The sequence below is a fragment of the Octopus sinensis genome, linkage group LG1 (assembly GCF_006345805.1).
Source record: "Octopus sinensis linkage group LG1, ASM634580v1, whole genome shotgun sequence".
Classification (NCBI taxonomy): Eukaryota; Metazoa; Mollusca; class Cephalopoda; order Octopoda; family Octopodidae; genus Octopus; species Octopus sinensis.
In genome coordinates, this window is record NC_042997.1 from 194,324,624 (window position 1) to 194,347,123 (window position 22,500).

At 40.6% G+C, this 22,500-nt stretch overlaps 1 protein-coding gene across 1 annotated transcript in view; it reads right to left on the reverse strand.

The window, feature by feature from the left end:
- LOC115217887 (beta-1,3-glucosyltransferase-like) overlaps positions 1 to 22,500 on the reverse strand; it is a 42,566-nt gene that overhangs the window by 1,226 nt on the left and 18,840 nt on the right. Inside the window, exons 5-13 of the mRNA XM_029787608.2 lie at positions 18,933 to 19,041; positions 12,559 to 12,695; positions 10,761 to 10,824; positions 9,427 to 9,540; positions 6,601 to 6,670; positions 3,948 to 4,061; positions 2,365 to 2,467; positions 1,145 to 1,267; positions 337 to 484 (exon numbers count right to left, since the gene is read on the reverse strand). Coding sequence (XP_029643468.1) covers positions 337 to 484; positions 1,145 to 1,267; positions 2,365 to 2,467; positions 3,948 to 4,061; positions 6,601 to 6,670; positions 9,427 to 9,540; positions 10,761 to 10,824; positions 12,559 to 12,695; positions 18,933 to 19,041 — 982 coding nt within the window. The remainder of the gene's footprint in view (positions 1 to 336; positions 485 to 1,144; positions 1,268 to 2,364; positions 2,468 to 3,947; positions 4,062 to 6,600; positions 6,671 to 9,426; positions 9,541 to 10,760; positions 10,825 to 12,558; positions 12,696 to 18,932; positions 19,042 to 22,500) is intronic.

The following is a 22,500-nucleotide window of genomic DNA, read 5'->3' on the forward strand; positions in this document are numbered from 1 at the left end:
CCCCTTATGAGCCTGGCATGGCTCGAGAAGGAACAAACAAAGACATAGATGTTAAATAGAGAGAAGAAATATACTTTTGCTCGTCACTGATCTGGGATCATAGAAATCATGCCAAATCAGATTGGAGCCCGGTGCAGGTTCCCAGCTTACCAATTTTCAATCAAATCGTCCAACCCATGCCAGCATGGAAAATGAATGTTAAATGATGACGACGATGATGATAACAGATTATCTGTCTGTTTGTCACAGCATTCACTAATCTCTATACATATCACAGTTTAACTAAAAGACAACTGAATTTAGATAGAGGAATGAAGGGCAAGCTGTAGGGTTTACCTGGTGAAACAAAGAACTGTGAATAACAGGGATATTGAGGTTCTGCAAACAAATTCCAAGAATCATGTCATCTGGAGAATCGTCACGAGGACAGCTACAGAGGTTGCTGCTGACCATAGACTGGACTGCTGCTCGACTGAACACCATCCTGGTGGTGGAGAAAAATCATAAAACATGAGAAGGTCAATGAAATATATTGAAAAATGTTGAACAGAGAGAGACGGGGGGAGAGAGAGATAAAGGCAGACAGACAAAGTTTTTAACGATACTTCAATTTTTTTTTTCATCTTTTGGCTAGAAGGGAATGCAATTCCAATGGCCCTTTATAGTGCCTCCAAGACTAGTGGGGGAGCATGAGAGGAACGTGAGAGGGGAGCATGAGAGGAACATGAAAGGGGAGCATGAGAGCGACGTGAGAGATGGGAAGAGAGAGGGAGAGAGACACAAGTCAGGGAGAGGGACGAGAAAGGGGGAGAGAGACACACACACACCATCGGGGCAACACACACATACCATTGGAGCGACACGCACACACCAACGGGACGACATACACACAGCAATGGGACAACATACAGCTATAGGGCAACATACATACAGCAATAGGACACAATGCACACAGCAATAGGACAATGCATACAGCAATAGGACACAATGCATACAGCAATAGGACACAATGCATACAGCAATAGGACACAATGTATACAGCAATAGGACACAATGTATACAGTAATAGGACACAATGTATACAGCAATATAATATACACTGAAAACTGATGCAATACATCAGACTATGAAACAACATACATACCCTCCACCTCCAGTGATATAATTGTAACCAGAACCAGTTGTGACACCATAGCCATACCTCTCTCCAATAGCCAGAGCTTCAGCTGGGTTGTAACAGGCCAACATTTTCCGCAGTCTTGTGATACTGTTATGTAAAATAGGTTTCATTATAACACAATTATATGTATACACAGATGCACACATGTGCATGCACACTCACACACAAGCTGTCTGAGAGGTTAAAAATACATTCTTTATAACATTCATCATGGTAACCCTTGACATCATCATCTCATGCCGGTACCATGCAATACGCACCCATGCTGGCACCATCTAAAAAGTACCCATGCCAGTGCCACGCAAATAGCACCAAGTCCACACTATAAAGTGGATGGCATTAAGAAGGGAATCCAGCTCCCAAAACCATGCATGGGAGCCATTTGTGTGACACCAGGGTCCATTTACATACCACAGCATGGGTGCCAGAAGCATCTATGTGCCACGGCCATGGGTGCCAGTTTGTGTGACACCGGGGTGCATTTGTGTCACTGGCCTGGGTGCCATTTGCATGACACTGGGGTGCATTTATGTACCACCGGCATGAGTGCCAATTTGTGTGATGCCAAGGTGTATTTATGTGCCACCGGCATGGGTGCCATTTGCCTGACATTGGGGTGCATGTATGTGCCACTGGCATGGGTGCCAACTCGCAAGAGACCAGAGTGCATTTATGTGCCACTGAAACGGGTGCCATTTGCATGACACCAGGGTGTATATATGTACCAGTAGCATATATACCAGTTTGAGTGACCTCGGAGTGCATTTATGCACCACCAACACAGGAGCCAATTTTTGTGACACTGGTGGGTGGAGGGGGTGCATTTACATGTTACCGGCACAGGTGCCAATTTGTGTGACAACGGTAGCTGCAACAACTGTGATTTTGCTTAGCTTGATGAGTCATCTCAAGCACAACATAATGCTAAGGGTCTATGTTATAACAATCGCTATAGATTACAGTGGCCTGGGAGGATAGATATAATATCTATGTTATAACAGTGTAGTATAGTGACCTGGAATGAATGATATATGATATCTGTGTTAAATATGACCTTTGTGATCCAGTGATTTGGAAAGGTACCACACAGTTGGATTAGACCTGAGAGCGCATTGTTGGGAAGCAAGGCCGCTTAAGCTCACAACCACAATTGTACCAAATATCACATAAAAATTAATTCTTACCTAATAATGGTATCATCATCAACAATGAGTAACCATGGTTTACTGGAGATCGAGGGTTCTCGAAGAGCTCGTATGAGAATGTTGTATGTCTTTTTGCAGTGACCTGAAAAGGTGTGTATATATGAAAAGGTGTGTATATATGAAAAGGTGTAAGGAGAGACACACAAATAAGAAAGAAGAAAGCAAAGGACCACTGATGCGGTCACAGAAGTGTGATGAAAGAACTCTGGCCTAAATAAGATTAAGATTAATGTAAAAAGTAAATAACGCTGAAGCAAAGTAACACCAAATATATAGTGCGTGTGTTTTTATTGGCTAAACTGGCAAAATGACCATTCCTAAATACAACACTATATATATAATAATATTTATATATTATTGATTTTTCATCATTACCATCGTTTAACATCCGTTTTCCATGCTAGCATGGGTTGGACAGTTCAACCGGGGCCTGGGAAGCCAGGAGGCTGCACCAGTCAAGATATATCACATCCACGCTTGAGTCATTAAGCAGCTATTTTAACACCCAGTCGTAGTGTTTTAGGAGCTGTGTCAGACAGCTTCTACCTGGATGAAATCCATGCTGGGTGTCAGTCAGCAAGTCATTTTCTTCTAGGAACGTGATTAGTTTCTTGTGGACTATTCGTTCCGTGACTTTACTGATGTGTGAGGTCAGAGAGATAGGCCTATGATTTTTAGCATCTGCTCTGCTTCCTCCCTTATGTTTAGGGCTTATTATCCTTTCCTTCAGTATTTCTGGGAGCTTACCACTTGCAAGGAAGCTCTGGAAGAGAAGCTGCAGTGGTTTTGTAAGAGCTCGCTTGCATGATTTGAGTAGTACTGCTGGAAACCCATCCATGCCAGCCACTGAGTTTGTGTCAACCTCATATATGGCTAGTATTACATCTTCTTCAATGTTTATGTACTCAATTTTTTTAACCTCTTTGGTTTTAGGTAATATATTATATAATATATATATATATATATATATATATACATATACATATATATATATACACATATATATACACATATATATATATACACATATATATATATACACATATATATATATATATATATATAAATGATAATATATATATATATGATGATATATATATGATAATATATATACGATAATAACAATAATTATAATATATATATATATCCATGCTAGCATGGAAAGCAGACATTAAATGATGATGATGATGATTATATATATATATATATACACACATATATATGTTTAACATTGGCAGAGCCATACAATGATATAGAATAAAACACTAGCATTTGCTACCAATTCTTGCTCCCAAGAAGGTCAACATCCTGAAATTCCTTTCCTGCCCTGGGGTTTTTTTTGTTTTTTTCCTGTAGACTTTGACACAGATCACAGATGCTCAAACTGGCCATAATTCATACTGATCTTAACATTCTGGAAAGACCTGCAAAGGTCATGGACACAACCCCTTCCTACACACTAAGTCATAAAAATGTGACAGGCTCTAACAACAGAGCACAAAATCAGTAAAAACAGACAAAAATAATGTATAGAAGACAACAAATATTTAAATATTTATTACCTCTTTCTGTATTTCGAACACCAAGACTAATTGTTGGTATGGATAAATCTTCAACATCACTGTACAACTCAGCATGTTTTGCTTCTCTTAACCATGTAGACTTGATAATTGGGACTAAAATGAAAAGAAAACCAAGAAAAGTAAGGAAAGAGAAGTTCCACACATGCAGTAAATACATGAAATTACCCTACCTTTCATATACGGAGTGGTTGGCATTAGGAAGGGCATCCAGCTGTAGAAACCTTACCATATCAGATTGGAGCCAGGTACAGCCTTTTGGCTGGCCAGTCCTCAGTCAAACTGTCCAACTCAAGCCAGCATGGAAATCGGATGTTAAATGATGATGATGATGTGTATACCGTAAATCCTCGAGTATAATCCACATGACATTATGGCTCAGGATCCTGTTGGGATTTAAACTCTGAATGCAAAGTACTAAAACATATGCCACAAAGCATTCTTGACAGAGATCTCTATTTGTCTCTATCTTTGGCTAAGAATTGCACCATAAATCCTCGAGTATAATCCGCATTTTTTTCCCAAAATTTAAAGGTCAAAATCCCTAGTGCGTATTATACACGCGGTTAAAAATGAAAATTATTTTCTAAACAATGTCCGAATCTCTATTTGCTGTCTGACTATGTCTATTCAGACACATTTTGTGATGTCAGGCACAAAATTACCTTAAGCTAAGCCTGAAAACAATGAAGTCATAAAAGAATCATCATTAACTTGCAGTAAGCAACATTTATTGAATGTTATTACTGTTATTTCTTTATTTTCTGCAAACAAAATGCACAAAAAAGCTACACACTTGCATTATGTTATATATACAACTAGCAGTATCGCCCGGCGTTGCTCGGGTTTGTAAGGGAAATAACTATATAAGCATTTTTAGAGAGTTACTTCCCTTATAGATGCCAATTCGGGCTTTCTTAGCCATTTCTGTTTTGGTGTCTTCAAGCCATGAAGTCGTTGGTCTCCTTGACAACGCATTACGACGTTGATCTCCTTGACAACGCATTATGACGTTGATTTCATTACACTCCCTTCCCCACAGCTTCACGAGGGAGGGAAGAAGTGGGAGAAGCAAACACAGGTGCAGGTGTTTGAGCGTGGACGCCAACTCCGCCGCCATCGACACACGAAATATTATGCATTAAAATGGAATAAAAAATGATGTTAAATTATTTTTAAAATCGTAGACTCATCGTAGACGCACGCTAATACTCAGAAGGGCTCGATATGAATCACGACTATAAGATACCCGAATTTGGTTAAACTGCACTGCAAAATGTGGGAGTAGTTAGGAATCTAAATCGAAGGGGACAGACACTCACACAGCTACAGTTTTATATATATAGATAATAATAAAGGACGTTGCCGTATACAGTTTTACAAACCAAGGATGTTATATAGACCTCCTTGACTCAAGTTAGAGTAGGGGGTGCATATTATACACAGGGTTTAGGTTATTATACTCATGGGCGGACTATACTCAAGGATTTATGGTATATGTCTGAATGGTGAAGGCATGTAGCTTAGTAGTTAGAGGTATTTGGCTCATGATCATAAGGTGAAGAGTTCAATTCCTGATGGTGCATCGTACTTTGAGCAAAACACTTTATTTCACATTGCTCCAGTCCACTCAGCTGGCAAAAATAAATCATACCTGTATTTCAAAGGGCCAGCCTTGTCACATTCTGTGTCCTGCTAAGTCTCCCAAAGAACTACATTAAAACCTCATGTGAATGTACATACACTCTAAGTGTATATGACCAATTTTGGCAGATGGAAACTGTAGGAAGCTCATTGCGCATATATATAAATCAAACCATGCCAATGAAGACAGAGAACCTGGCAGAGCCCTCTGGTACATCTGTTCTTGTCAAACTATCCAACCCATGACAGCATGGAAAAGATGTTAAATGACAATGATGAAATCAAACACCCACCTCAGTCAGTTCAAAACTCCAGGAATTACAACCATGTTTCGTGGTCTGCTACCACAACAGCTCCTTTATAGGATCCAGTTAGCTTAAGACATCATCAGGAGGAACCACGTCCAGTTTCGGCCCCTACTCCTCTACCGTTTTGACGTGGCGGGGCCCCCTCCCCTTTCGGAGGTGTCTTCAGCTCTGGGTGTTGGGTGCATGTCTTCTTCCTTCTGTTTCCTGGCCTCTTTGATGTATCGTCAGCGAGTGTCAGCCGGTGACTGACTGTCTTGTCAAATTTCTCCCTTTAACCCTTTAGTGTTTGCATTATTCTGCCAAAATTAATCCTTTTTTATTCAAATTGTTTTGAACTAATCATTCATTATCTTGTAGCTTTGAGATTTTGATGAGGTAGCTGTTAATTTTTAAAGCGATATTGTAGGGTTGGTGTGAGAGACCAGATCTGGCCAGTTTGAACATAAAACAGTAAAATACTTCTGGCCGGATATGGCCGGTTTAAATGCTAAAGGGTTAAATACGTGCTGCAAGGCTCCAGCAGGCAGCCCCAGCAAGTTGTCACGTGACACTGTCTCACCTTAACTGACTAGTGAATTACCCATTCCCTTGGTTTCTACCTCAAACTATGGCAGAAATCACTCTGGCCCCTGAAGAACCAAATCTCAGATTACTGAATGTATTATTTCAAAGTAAATACTTACCTCGTTCATTGTGAAATTTCTGGCATGTCTTCACAGCCACAAACAAGTCATTACTTGAGATAGGGGCACCCTGGGATTAAAATAACAGACAAACATTATTATTATTATGTCCACAACATAATACAGTGCAAACATCAAACTAACATATATACTTTGGAGCAGTGTTTCCCAACCTTTTTACCTTTGTGTAACCCTTAGAATAAATTACATGTCTCAAGGAACCCCTGCACAAAAAAAATTATATACTATATCTTTCTCATATTTTTACAGCGATGTTCATGTGATATATATATATATATATACGACCTCGAACCCACAAGAGTAAACAAGAGAGACAGAGACAGGCAGAAACAAGGAAAATACCACTTGTATTTGAACACTATACAAATATTCTTTTAAAAAAAAACTTTACTTTTAATTTTTCTAAACTTAATTATTTAATTGTTACAGTTGAAAAAGTCTCAATGACTGCAACCGGTACTGAAATGTTTTTTATAAAATTATTTTAGCATTTTCTATCTTGACTTTTTTTTTCCATATATATATATATATATATATATATCACTTTGATCACTTTGACCGACCAGTCCGTCAGGCATCCATTTGACACTGCTGGTCACAGCACGCTGTCCACTCCTCCCTGGATCACGCCTTTCTCATCCACGTGATCCCAATCGTCCTCTTGAAATCATCCTATATATATATCCCTAATGGTTGTTATATTTTTCTGATAATATAAAAGGTGAAATAGGATGATGTCTGTATTACAGTATTACAATAACCAATAAGTTGTGCATGCATAGTAATATTACAATCATGAAATTAGCATTAGCTTACATCTCACCCTTTCTTTCGGGGAACCCCTAGGAACCTTTTGCAGAACCCTAGGGTTTCAGGAAACCCCAATTGAGAAATGCTGCTTTAGATATAACCCACCACCAGCAACACCATCATCATCATCAATAGCAGCAAGTTTTAATGATTTACAATTGTTTTTTTTTTTTAATATCTTCTAAAATCAATCTTCAAGCAAAGGTGCAATGGCTTAGTTGTTGGAGGTATTCAGCTCATGATTAAGGTTGGGAGTTCAATTCCCAGCAGTGCAGTGTATCCTTGAATCCATTCAGCAGGTAAAAATGAGCTGTGCCTGTATTTCGATGGGCCAGCCTTGAGAAAATCTTTATCATGTTGAACCTTCCCAAGAAATATGCCATGGATATGCATGTCTGCAGAGTGCTCAACCACTTGCACATTCATTTCATGAGCAGGCTGTTCCGTTGATCAGCTCAACTGGAACCATTGTTACAGTAACCAAACAGAATGGCAGACAATCTTCTTTCTTGAAAAGGTCATGAGTAAACAAACGAACATCAGTTGTCAAGCAGGCAGAGAGAGACAAACACACACACACACTTATGGACACACACTACATACATACAAATAGATAAATACACATACATACACACAAGCACATATTACATTCTTGTATACTCATATACATACATATACGTAGGTACACACATACATGTATGCTCACACATATACGTACATCTATACATGTATACACACATGTACACATGCATACACACATGTACACGTACATGTGCACAAATACATGTACAAACACACACATACATAAACATATACACACACATACGCACACACACAGACACACGCACACAGACACACGCACACAGACACGCACACACACACACATACACACGCGCGCGTAGACATAGACACACACACAATGGGTCTTCATGCCAAATTTCCTCCCAAGGCACTGATCAGCCCGGGGTTATAATAAAAGACGGCCAAGGTGTCACATAGGGAAGACTGAACCCAAAATATGTGGTTGCAAAGTGAGTTTCTTAACCATATAGCCATGCCTGTGCCTATATTCCCAATAGATATGTTATCAATAACAATAATACTGTCTGACAATCAATTACAGATGCAGCATCAATCTTTTACAGCCAATAGTATCAAAAGGCGGTTTCCAACACGATCTGTCTCGTTAATGTGGGTTACGGTAGGGTAAACAAGGGAGATAAATCCAACAAACTTAGAGTTGCCTTCCTTCGACAGACAAACGAAAATAGACAGTGGTGAATATATTGGGTTGTCCGGGAAGTTCGTGCCGATTTATAGTAGCTTACCTTTCGGCTTATTTTAGAACATGGTTGAGTCCATAAGATAGGATTTGACTACACCTCCATTTAGAGCACAGTTTAAGCTATCTTTTCGCGGAAGAAGATTTATGTTCCTATAACCTGTGTTAATTCTGTAACCCTTTAAAATGGAAGGTAAGAAAGTTCATTTTCGGCACTTGATGCTTTCTGAGTATCACTTTTAGTCGAGCACATCGACCCCAGGACTTATTCTTTGTAAGCCTAGTACTTATTTTATCAGTCTCTTTTGCCGAATCTTTAAGTTACGGGGACGTAAACACACCAGCATCAGTTGTTAAGCGATGTTGGGGGAGACAAACACAGACACACAAACGTACACACGCACGCGCACACACACACACACACACATATATACACACACACAGACACACATATATATATACAATGGGCTTCTTTCTGTTTCCGCCTACCAAATCCACTCACAAGGCTTTGGTCGGCCCGAGGCTATAGTAGAAGACACTTGCCCAAGGTGCCACGCAGTGGGACTGATCCCAGAACCATGTGGTTGGCAAGCAAGCTACTTACCACGCAGTCACTCCTGCACCTTAGATAAAGAACATTTCACAGAAGGGAAAGAAAAAAAAACATTGCGACACATTAACCAAGCAGTTGATGAGGAGAGAAAACTACTTACACATTGAGGGAATTTGAGGGGTAGATACGTCACACAATCTTGTTTCCTGTTACAAAACTCTGGCACATCAGTGAGAGCAACACCATTTCCATCGTCCCAAATGTACATAGCAAGCTTAAAATAGAAGAAAATATTTTAGTTAAGTCATTACACATTACACCAGAATTACAAAGGAATGACATAATTGAGTGTGGATGTTTGGACGCTGACAGTCTGGTACGGCTGACTGGACATTAAGCCAGTTTTGGTGACAGTACAGAAAAATACTCTCTTACTCATTACTCTTTTACTTGTTTCAGTCATTTGACTATGGCCATGCTGGAGCACCGCCTTTAGTCGAGCAAATCGACCCCGGGACTTATTCTTTGTAAGCCCAGTACTTATTCTATCGGTCTCTTTTTTGCCGAACTGCTAAGTGACTGGGACGTAAACACACCAGCATCGGTTGTCAAGCAATATTGGGGGACAAACACAGACACACAAACATTATACACACACATACATATATACATATATACGACGGGCTTCTTTCAGCTTCCGTCTACCAAATCCACTCACAAGGCTTTGGTCAGCCCGAGGCTATAGTAGAAAACACTTGCCCAAGATGCTACACAGTGGGACTGAACCCGGAACCATGTGGTTGGTAAGCAAGCTACTTACCACACAGCCACTCCTGCGCCTATAAAAAATACTCATCATCATCATTTAATGTCTGCTTTCCATGCTAGTATGGGTTGGACGATTTGACTGAAGACTGGCGAACCAGATGGCTGCACCAGGCTCCAATCTGATCTGGCAGAGTTTCTACAGCTGGATGCCCTTCCTAACGCCAACCACTCTGAGAGTGTAGTGGGTGCTTTTACGTGCCACCAGCACGAGGGCCAGTCAGGCAGTATTGGCAACGGCCACGCTCAAATGGTGTTACTCTAGGAGTATATTCTCTGAGTGTCCTCATCATCATCATCGTCGTTTAATGTCTGCTTTCCATGCTGGCATGGGTTGGACTGTTTGACTGAGGTCTGGCAAGCCAATAGGCTGCACTAGGCTCCGATCAGATCTGGCAATATTTCTACAGCTTGATGCCTTTCCTAACGCCACCCACTCCAAGAGTGTAGTGGGTGCTTTTTATGTGCCACCGGCACAGGAGCCAGTCAGGCAAGCCTGGCTGAAACAATTAAAAGATAAAAGATAAAATGAAGGGGTGCAAAGAAAGAGCAGTTATGTTCTGATACAAAAATATCTTGCAATGGCTGCAGTTTTATGGAATTTCTTTGGATATAAAAAAAAAAAAATACAGGTGAGTAACAAATATCGAAAGCAACAGGAATATTTACCTCATGTTTCAGGTCTATGGAGAAGTCAGTTCGCATATTGCTGGGTGGCCATCGATAATGTAGACTAAAGAATGGAAAAACACAAAATTTTGGTTATTTAAAGATTTTTTGCTACATACAAGGACACAAAATACAGGAAAATTTATTAACCAGAACTGGAAAGATGGAAAGTGCTGGGTTTATAATTTTGATCAGGACCTTCATAATATAAATGAAATGATTACAAATAGGTCTGTAATTTGAAATCCAGACTTAATAGAGTCAAGAAGAATGCTTTGCAGTATTTCTTCCAGCTTTTTATGTTCTGAGTTGAAATCCCACAATGTACAGAGACATAGGAACTAAGGTTAGAGTTAACGATGAGTTTGGTAATAAGATGCTTTAGGGGAATGGCAATTACAGAGGTATCAAAGGCAGCAAAAATGAGAAAATGTATTTCATCTGTCTTTACGTTCTGAGTTCAAATTCTGCCAAGGTCGACTTTACCTTTCATTCCTTTGGAGTCGATAATTTAAGTACCAGTTGCATACTGGGGTCGATATTATTGACTCCCCACCCCCACCTCCTCAAAAATTACAGGCCTAGAGTAGAAAAGAATTACAGGGGTATAAGGTGACAAGCTGGCAGAATCTTTAACGCACCGGGCGAAATGCTTAGCAGTATTTCGTCTGCCGTTACATTCTGAGTTCAAATTCCGCCGAGGTCGACATTGCCTTTCATCCTTTCGGGGTCGATAAATTTAGTACCAATTACGCATTGGGGTCAATGTAATCAACTTAATCCCTTTGTCTGTCCTTGTTTGTCCCCTCTATGTTTAGCCCCTTGTGGGCAATAAAGAAATAAGAAACGTTAGCATGTCAAGCGAAAATGCAAAAATGCATTTCATCTGTCTTTACATTCTGAGTTCAAATTCTGCCAAGGTCGGCTTTGTCTTTCATTCTTTTGGGGGTCAATAAATTAAGTACTAGTTGCATACTGAGATCGATATAATCGACTCCCCACCCCTACCTCCCCAAAAATTTCAGGCCTCGTGTTTAGAGTAGAAAAGAATTACAGGGGTATCAAAGTGTCAGATCAGGTTATGAAAGCTACAGAAAGGGTTCATTACTCAATTGGTTAAAATGAGGATTAACTTGGGTGTTAATGCACCCAGAACACTGTAAAAGTAATTGATTTTAAGAAGGGAATCAAACTGTAGAAACTAAGATGACAAGCCCACCAACTCATCTCGAAGACTAGCACCCTTATATATATGCTAATTCAAAGTGTAGCAACCTATCCAGTTTATTTACATTATTTACATTCGACGGATATTTGTCCTCATCTTGTTTGTTGTTAACATAACGTTTCAGCTGAATATAACCTCCAGCCTTCTTCAGGTGTCTTGGGGAAATTTCGAACCTGGGTTCTCATTCCTAAGGTATTTTTCGATGTTATTATTATTATTATTATTATTATTATTGTTCAGGTCACTGCTTGGAATCGAACTCGGAATCTTGGGGTTAGTAGTCCATGCTCTTAACCACTGCGCCATATATGCCCGTGGGCATATGGCATAGTGGTTAATGTTGTGTTAACAACAAACATGATGAGGATAAATATCCATCGGATGTATATAATGTACATAATTCCTCATCTCTTAAATATAGAACTGTACTATCCAGTTTATGCCTGCATAGAGAGGAGAGGAGAAGGAAGGAGGATGACAATGACAACAACAACAAGATGAAGGCAGTGGCAGGCAGCAAAATACATTGACGTACAATGAAAAATAGAGAGGAGAGCAGCAAAAACTTACCTCTTCACTAAAGGCATGCTCATTAAAAAGCCAAGTGCCATGTTTGGGTAGGAAAACTGGCTTGGGTTTTCAGCAAAAGCAAAATGATGTATTATTACCGGTGATTCATCCTGGAGAGCATTGCCAAGGAATAATGGCTGAAACAGAAGACAAAGAGACATATATTTTGGAATCGAAATTGAACCAATCCTATGACTGGCACCCGGCAGTTACCAGTGCCGCTGGACTGACTCCTGTGCAGGTGGCAAGTAAAGAAACACCGTTTCTACCCTGTGCTTGAGGATACTTATTGAGTCAAGTATACCGACATCAAAAATCAATGGAAATTGTAGTTGTTATCTCTTGACTGGCTTTCGTGCTGGTGGCACGTAATAGGCACCAATCCGATCATGGCCATTGCCAGCCTTGCCTGGCACCCGTGCCGGTGGCACGTAAAAAGCACCCACTACACTCACAGAGTGGTTGGCGTTAGGAAGGGCATCCAGTTGTAGAAACTCTGCTAGATCAGACTGGAGTCTGGTGCAGCCTTCTGGCTTCCCAGATCCCAGTCGAACCGTCCAACCCATACTAGCATGTAGAACAGACGTTAAATGATGATGATGATGATATATGTCATTAACAGTTTTACAAAGTCAGAAAACAGCACAGCTCCCATGACTTTCGGAAACATTTTTTCACGCTAAGAGTTGCTGAAGTATGGAACAAACTGCCAGCATCAGTTGTTAGTTGTCGGAGCACTGCATCCTTCAAAACTTCCATGCTTTCTGAGATTCGCCAACACTACACCTGATTTTCTCCCCTCCATACACACGCAAGCATGTATCTGACTCATACACTGTTCACTTTCCAGACATTTGTACATTACTGCATATGCTTTATATGCACTTTTGACAAGTTGTGGTGCACCTGAGCACTGTATACAATAATTTCATTATATTATATTATATTCATCATCATCATCATTATCATTAACGTCCACTTTCCATGCTTGTATGGGTGGGACAGTTTCACAAGAGCCTATCAGGCAGAAGTCTGGACTAGACTGCCATGACTGTTTTGGCAGGATTTTTACAGCTGAATGCTCTTCCTAACACCAACCACTCAGCAGAGTGGACTTAGTGCTTTTTCCATGGCACAAGCACAGACAAGGTCAGTTTTGGCAAGGTTTTTACAGCTGGATGCCCTTCTGAACATCAACCACTTTAATACAGTTCTATATTTAAGAGAGGTGGAATTATGTACATCATTTACATTATTTACTTTCGACAGATATTTGTCCTCATCTTGTTTGTTGTTAACATAACATATGCCCACAGGCATATGGCATAGTGGTTAAGAGCGTGGGCTACTAACCCCAAGATTCCGAGTTTGATTCCAAGCACTGACCTGAAAAATCATAATAATTCTAATAATAATAAGATCGAAAAATACCTTGGGAATGAGAACCCAGGTTCGAAATTTCCCCAAGACACCTGAAGAAGGCTGGAGGTTATATCAGCTGAAACGTTATGTTAACAACAAACAAGATGAGGACAAATATCCGTCGAATGTAAATAATGTACCAACCACTTTACAGTGTGGACTGGGTGCTTTTAAGTGGCACCTGCACTGACAGGGTCACTAAGTACTTGCAAGATGAAAAAAAACTAAATTTTGCAAAAGAATATATATCAGTATATCTGTCTTACATTTCTTATTTCTTTATTGCCCACAAGGGGCTAAACACAGAGGGGACAAACAAAGGGATTAAGTCAATTACATCGACCCCAGTGTGTAACTGGTACTTACTTTATCGACCCCAAAAGGATGAAAGGCAAAGTCGACCTCAGCAGAATTTGAACTCAGAACGTAGTAGCAGACAAAGTACCTATTTCTTTACTGCCCACAAGGGGCTAAACATAGAGGGGACAAACAAGGACAGACAAAGGGATTAAGTCGATTAGATCAACCCCAGTGCATAACTGGTACTTATTTAATCAACCCTGAAAGGATGAAAGGCAAAGTCGACCTCGGCGGAATTTGAACTCAGAATGTAGCGACAGACAAAACACTGCTAAGCATTTCACCTAGCGCACTAACGTTTCTGCCAGCTCGCCACCTTAATTCTATATTCTTCTTAATTCTTTTTTTCTATTCTATAAACCTTGTAGTACAAATAGATTTCTGATCTACTTCAATGCAATGTAAATCAATACAGTACTAAAACTACTTAAAGGATAATACAAAACCAAGCAATTTATAAGCTTAAGTTACTGAGGCAGATTGTAATAAAATAGGCATCAAAGCAAAAGAAAAAAAATCAAAGCAGATACATACACACACATTCACACATGTAAACGCAGACATGTTTACATATGTCATACACATACACCCAGCCAAGCTGTCACCACACACACACACACACACACACAGATGGTACAGGTGTCAAACACATGTACCAAGCAGACACTTTGCTATTAGTAAGACAGTGGGAAGGAGGAAGGAAATAGCATCCATGAATATCTTGTGCGTTCCTGTCACAATCTGAACCTGATGCATGCTTAAGTGCAAGAAAGCATACTAGTTCAATGAGAATAGACATTTGATATTTGATTTTCAATATTTCATTCGTTCAATAAGACAATCAATACTTCATTTCATTTCTTTCTTGCTATATATTCTATGGCATGTAAAAAGCACCAACCGATTGTGGCTGTTACCAGCCTCACCTGGCACCTGTGCTGGTGGCACGTAAAAAAGCACCCACTATACTCTCAGAGTGGTTGGCGTTAGGAAGGGCATCCAGCTGTAGAAACACTGCCAAATCAGACTAGAGCCTGGGGCAGTCTCCTGGCTTCCCAGACCCCAGTTGAACCGTCCAACCCATGCTAACATGGAAAGCGGACGTTAAATGATGATGATGAAGATGATGATATATTAATATTATAAGAATATAAATAAAACATAAAAAACAGACAGATTTGGAATTCCTTTGAGTAATATATTCTTCTATATACAATCATATAAACCCCTTTGTATATATGTGTGTGTGTGTGTGTGTGTGTGTGTGTGTGTGTGTGTGCGTGCGTGTATACATTTGTGAGTCTGTGTTTGTCCCCCCCCCACCACCACCACCATCACTTGACAACCAATGTTGGTGTGTTTACATCCCCATAACTTAGCGGTTTGGTAAAATATACCAATAGGCGAGCTGGTAGAAACGTTAGCATGCTGGGCAAAATGCTTAGTGGTATTTCGTCTGTTATGTTCTGAGTTCAAACTCCACTGAGGTCGACTTTGCCTTTCATCCTTTCGTGGACGATAAATAAAGTACCAGTTTCGCACTGGGGTCGATGTAATTGACTCAATCCGTTTGTCTGTTCTTGTTTGTCCCCTCTGTGTGTAGCCCCTTGTGGGTAGTAAAGAAATATATACCAATAGGATAAGTACTAGGATCAATTTGTTTGACTAAAGGCGGTGCTCTAGCATGGCCGTAGTCAAACGAGTGAAACAAGTAAAAGAACAAAAGCATATTTACATGCATATGAATGTATGTACATGGTGATGATGATGATGATATGCAAACATAAATCAGCTAAAAAAAAATCCACAACATGAGAAGGAAGAATTACAGACAAGTGAGTCTAGTACATTAATGATTTGTTAACATTACAAAAACGAAACCACAAAAATTGGGTGACAGACAGACAAACAGAGAGAGGGTGGGGAAGACAAAATCATTTAATCTGCCTGTCTTCCACCACAATTCTCTACTTCTCACACACTTCTATTTTCTACAGTTCTACAACATTCCAATATTTCACTGAAAGGAATGTCATGCTGTTCTATCTTCACTTCCTGCTTTCCTCCACATCTTCAATCAAAATACCAAATTCTAACATTACAATGTCTCTGACTAATGACAGCAATAACACATATTGCTCCCAAGAGACTTCAGGAAGTGATGAAACACAAGTGGTTCTTCCTGCTGAGTGACTGGTGCCAGAGAAATAAGATAACCAAAGTGACAAATCTTAATGGTGTTAACTGTGGCTGATTTTGTAGAACATTTGTTGAGATGTGAAGATTAAGATTTGAGCGAGTGGTATTCCTTTCACAACCGACAACACTTTCAGCATGTTTAAGAGATATTCTGTTTCCTCAAACACAAACATACTCACACACACCACACACTCATACACATGCACACACACACACACACACAAACACTCGTACGCATGCACACACACACACTTGTACGCATGTATACACTCGTACACATGCACACTCATATGCATGCACACACACACACACATACATACTCATACACATACACACACGTGTATGTGTGGATGCACATACACGTGTATATGTGCATCCAGACACATATGCATCCACACACACAAGCATCCACACACACACACGTGCATCCACACACACGTGCATCCACACACACACATCCACATGCACACATGCATGCACGCATCCACACATACGCATGCATCTGCATGCACACATGTGCAGATGCATCCACACACACAAGCATGCATCCACATACACATCCACACTGGTTGTGCATGCACACACACACTCTTATGCACACACGCGCATGCATTGCAAGCATGGCTGTGTGGTTAACAAGCTTGCTTCCCAACCACGTGTTTTTGAGTTCAATCTCACTATGCAGCATTTTGGGTAAGTGTCTCCCTCTATAGCCCTAGGCCAACCAATAGTCCAGGAGTGAGTTTGGTAGATAGGAAGTGTGTGGAAGCCTTTTGTACAAGGGGGTTGGGCTATGTATCAATTTGTTTATATCTCCATAACATAGCCCTTCGCAAAGGGATCGGTAGAATAAATATCACATGGAAATTATTAAGTGTTGGGGGTCAGTTTGGATGACTAAACCCTTGAAGGTGGGTACCCCAGCATGGCCACAATAACCGAACCAAGTAAAAGAATAAAAGTGTATGTGTGTGTGTGTGTGTGTGTGTGTGTGTGTGTGCGTAGGCACAGAAGTCATGTGTGGTAAGTAGCTTGCTTATCCACATGGTTCCAGGTTCAGTCCTACTGTGTGGCACCTCGGGCAAGTATCTTCTACTATAGTCTCAGGCCAACCAAAGCCTTGCGAGTGGATTTGGTAGACGGAAACTGAAAGAAGCCCATCGCGCGCGCGCGTGTGTGTGTGCCTATATACGAGCAAAACGCCCCCTCCACCCGTCCAATGGACGGTGCTGAGTTGTCAAACATTTAAACCAAATTTTCTCAAAACAATTTGTCCAACCGTCCCATAGGCCTCCCCTTTGAGAAAAGGTCATTGTGGTTCGCCTTCTTGATCATAACATTCTGCAGTGAGCTGGCAGAATCTTTAGCATGCCAAGCGAAATGCTTAGCGGTGGTATTTCGTCTGTCTTTACATTCTGAGTTCAAATTCTGCCGAAGTCTGAACTTTCATCCTTTCGGGGTCAATAAATTAAGTACCAGTTGCATACTGGGGTCAATCTAATCAACTCGCCCCTTTCCCAAAAATGTTGGGCCTTGTACCTAGAGTAGAGAAGATTCTTCTTTAACCCTTTTGTTACCATATTTCTGTTGAGATGCTCTGTGTTTCTTTCAATTGATTTTAAATATAACAAAGAATTTAGTAAAATGACTTAGTTATCATTAAGCTAGTTTAAGAAACATAAATTGTGACTAAGGTTTGGTGGAAGATTTTAATTTAAAATTTATGAAAACAAGACATTTATACTACAGAGCCAGAGTAGTCACAAAAACCTTAGTCACAATTTATGTTTCTTAAACTAGCTTAATGATAACTAAGTCATTTTACTAAATTCTTTGTTATATTTAAAATCACTTGAAAGAAGCACAGAGCATCTCAATAAAAATATGGTAACAAAAGGGTTGAAGAAGAATCTTCTCTACTCTAGGTACAAGGCCCAACCTTTTTGGGAAAGGGGCGAGTTGATTAGATTGACCCCTGTATGCAACTGGTACTTAATTTATTGACCGGGTTGGTATCGAAAGGGTTAAATCTCTCTTGAGTCTTGCATACATTATCCTGGCCTCTTCAGATGCTTTCACTCCACTCCACACATACATATCTTCATCATTTTAACTCAACTTTTCCATGCTGGCATGGGTCGGATTGAGGTAGAGTTTTCTATGGCCAAGTTCTATGCCTTTCCCATAACAAGCCCTCACCTGCTTCCAAGTAAGGTAATATTTCTCCATGGCCAAACATGCACTGATAGAAAATTGAAAATGAACAACACTGCTTGTATGGCAGTGACATTCACTTACATGTATATTGGTGTGCGCACGCGCACATGTGAAACAAGTAAAAGAGTAAATATATTTATATAATGCATATAACAACACAGCTGTACAAGACCTACCTTAGATGAATCATATCGCTTCAAAACATCCAACAGCTTAAACAAGTCCAGACGAACTTCTTCTTCACTTATGAAAACCCAAGAATTATTTGAGAAATTTTCCACAAAGCTAAAAAAACAACAAGAGAGAGAGGGAGAGACATATTGTGAAAAACAAAGGGTTTTTCTGGTTTGATAATGATAATTACCTATTTCTTTATTACCCCACAAGGGACTAAACATAGAGGGGACAAACAAGGACAGACATAAGTATTAAGTCAATTACATCGAACCCAGTGCGTAACTGGTACTTAATTTATTGACCCCGAAAGGATGAAAGGCAAAGTCAACCTCAGCAGAATTTGAACTCACAGCGTTGCGACAGGCGAAATACCACAAAGCATTTCGCCCGGCACACTAACGTTTCTACCAGCTCGCCGCCTTATAATGATAAATAATTACCATTAAAGCAAGACATTGGTCTACTGGAGTACATCAGGGTATGTATTAACACCTGAGAATGCAGTCTATCCAATATAGAACTGTCTACCTGTTTTGGGGAGCAAGCCACATGAGATATGGCTCATCAGACAAACCACAGGTGACATGATACATGAGCAGACCACATGACACATAGTTCATCAGATGATAATATATATATATATATATATCATCATCATTATTTAACATCCGTTTTCCATGCTGGCATGGGTTGGAAGGTTTGACTGAAAACTTATAAGCTGGGGCGCTGCACCAGGTACCAATCTGATTTGGCATGGTTTCTTCAGTTGGATGCCCTCCCTAGCACCAACCACTCCAAGAGCGTAATGGGTGCATTTTATGTACCACCAGTTACAAAACACCAGCATCAGCCCTGAATATGATCTCACTTGGCTTGACTGGTCTTCTCAAGCATAGTATATTGCCAAAGGTTTCAGCCACTTGTCACTGCCTAGGATTTTTCTCGAACCGCTAATTCAATAACAGCACAGCATGACCAGCATCCATGATAGTGGAGCCCTAAGAGCACCATCTGAGCATGATCGCTGCCAGGGAAGCTGACTGGCTTCCGTGCCGGTGGCACATAAAAAGCACCATTCAAGCATGATCGTTACCAGCGTCGCCTTACTGGCACATGAAAAACCATTTGAGTGAGGTCATTGCCAGGGCCGCTGGACTGGCTCCTGTGCAATGGCACATAAAAAACACCATTTGAGTGTGGACGTTGCCAAAACTGCCTGACTGGCCATCATGCTGGTGGCACCCACTACACTCTTGGAGTGGTTGGCGTTAGGAAGAGCATCCAGCTGTAGAAACTCTGCCAGATCAGATTGGAGCCTGGTACAGCCATCTGGTTCGCCAGTCCTCAGTCAAATTATCCAACCCATGCTAGCATGGAAAGCGGACGTTAAACGATGATGATGATGATGATATCATACACACACACACACACACACACACACACACATATATACACACATACATGAGAAGCCTCCACACAGTTTCCAAATTACCAAATTCACTCATAAAGCATTGGTCACTCTGAAGCTATATAGTAAAAGATACATGCCCAAGGTACCAGGCAGTGGGACTGAACCCCAAAACCACACAGCTATGCCGGCACCTATCAAGCAAGAGTTATTTAAAAAAAAAAAGAACTTTCTTTTTTTTATCCAAAATTCTATTTTCCTTTTATTTGTTATTGTAGCCCAGCTTTATTCAGCATGTCTTGTAATGAGTAACATATTCTATACATAAGCATGACATCAATTGCATAAAAAATTACATATGTAAGAAATATGTTCAACTATATGTTACGGAAGGCAGCAAGCTGACAGAAATGTCAGCATGACAGGCAAAATGCTTAGCAGTATTTTGTCTGTCTTTATGTTCTGAGTTCAAATTCTTTCAAGGTCGACTTTGCCTTTCATCCTTTCATGGTTGATAAATTAAGTACCAGTTGCATACTGGGGTCGATCAAATTGACTGGTCCCCTCCCTAAAAATTTCGGGCCTTGTGCCTAGATTAGAAAAGAATATTTTAAGGAGGCTAGCTGGCAGAAACATTAGCACGACGGGCAAAATTCTTAGCGGTATTTCGTCTGTCTTTAGGTTCTGAGTTCAAATTCCACCAAGGTCGACTTTGCCTTTCATCCTTTCGGGGTCAATAAATTAAGTACCAGTTGTGTACTGGGGTCGATATAATCAACTGGTCCCCTCCTCCAAAATTTTGGGTCTTGTGCCCAAAGTAGAAAAGAATTATATGTCGTGGATAAATAGATCTGAGATTTCTGCCATTTACTGATGATTATAAAAAATAGTTAATGGTACAGGATACAAGCTGTTAGTATTTACATAACAATAAAAAAAATCATGTAGCATATGTATAAAATTACACACACACATGTACACAGCAACAAGCTTCTATCACATTGACAACTATGATAGTCTTTGATTATCATCATCATCATCGTTTAACATCTGCTTTCCATGCTAGCATGGGATGGACGATTTGACTGAGGACTGGCGAACCAGATGGCTGCACCAGGCTCCAATCTGATCTGGCAGAGTTTCTACAGCTGGATGCTCTTCCTAACGCTAACCACTCCGAGAGTGTAGTGGGTGCTTTTACTTGCCACCGGCACGAGGGCCAGTCAGGCAGTACTGGCAACGGCCACACTCAAATGGTGTTTTTTTATGTGCCACCTGCACAGAAGCCAGTCCAGCAGCACTGGCAACAACTTCACTCAAATGTTTTTTCATGTGTTACCAGCATTTTTATGTGCCACCGGCATGGATGCCAGCCAGCTGTTTTGGCAAATGATCACGCTCGGATGGTGCTCTTAGCGCTCCACTGGCACGGGTGTCAGTCTTCAAATTTGATTTGATTATATAAAGTATTGTTACCAATACATCTAAATAAATGCATTCACACACTCACACACATATTTACTTAGTAACACATTTTCTGACAGACACTAACTGTTATAACATCATCATCGTTTAACGTCCGCTTGCCATGCTAGTGTAGTGACGTCATTTTCAAGTGTGCGTGTGCGGGACGTCATTCTTCAGTGTGCGTGTGCGGGGCTGGAACCTTCTGGAAAGGCCTAAGGAAGTTCCCTCATGCACATTGCACTAGAGACTGGGGAAGAAAATTCTATCGCGTTCCTTGTTAGCGTCGGTGACTTGAGACACGGCTATTGAAGAGAGAGGATGTGTTAAACGTGTGATTAGCCTATTCTCCTGTCCCAGACGCTTGGGATTTGTCCTGCTCTGTTGCTGCTGAATTTGTTGTGAGGTTTATCTTACAAGTGTTAAACTTCAGCCTGGCTATATCGAACCAAGTGGCTACCAATATACCAACGTGCCTTCTTTTGTAAACAAGTGTGCGTAACGTCATTCTTCCCCAGTCTCTAGCGCATGTGCATGAGGGAACTTCCTTAGGCCTTTCCAGAAGGTTCCAGCCCCGCACAAGCACACTTGAAAATGACGTCACTACACTAGCATGGGTTGGACGGTTCGACTGGGGTCTGGGAAGCCAGGAGGCTGCATCAGGCCCAGTCTGGTCTGGCAGTGTTTCTACATCT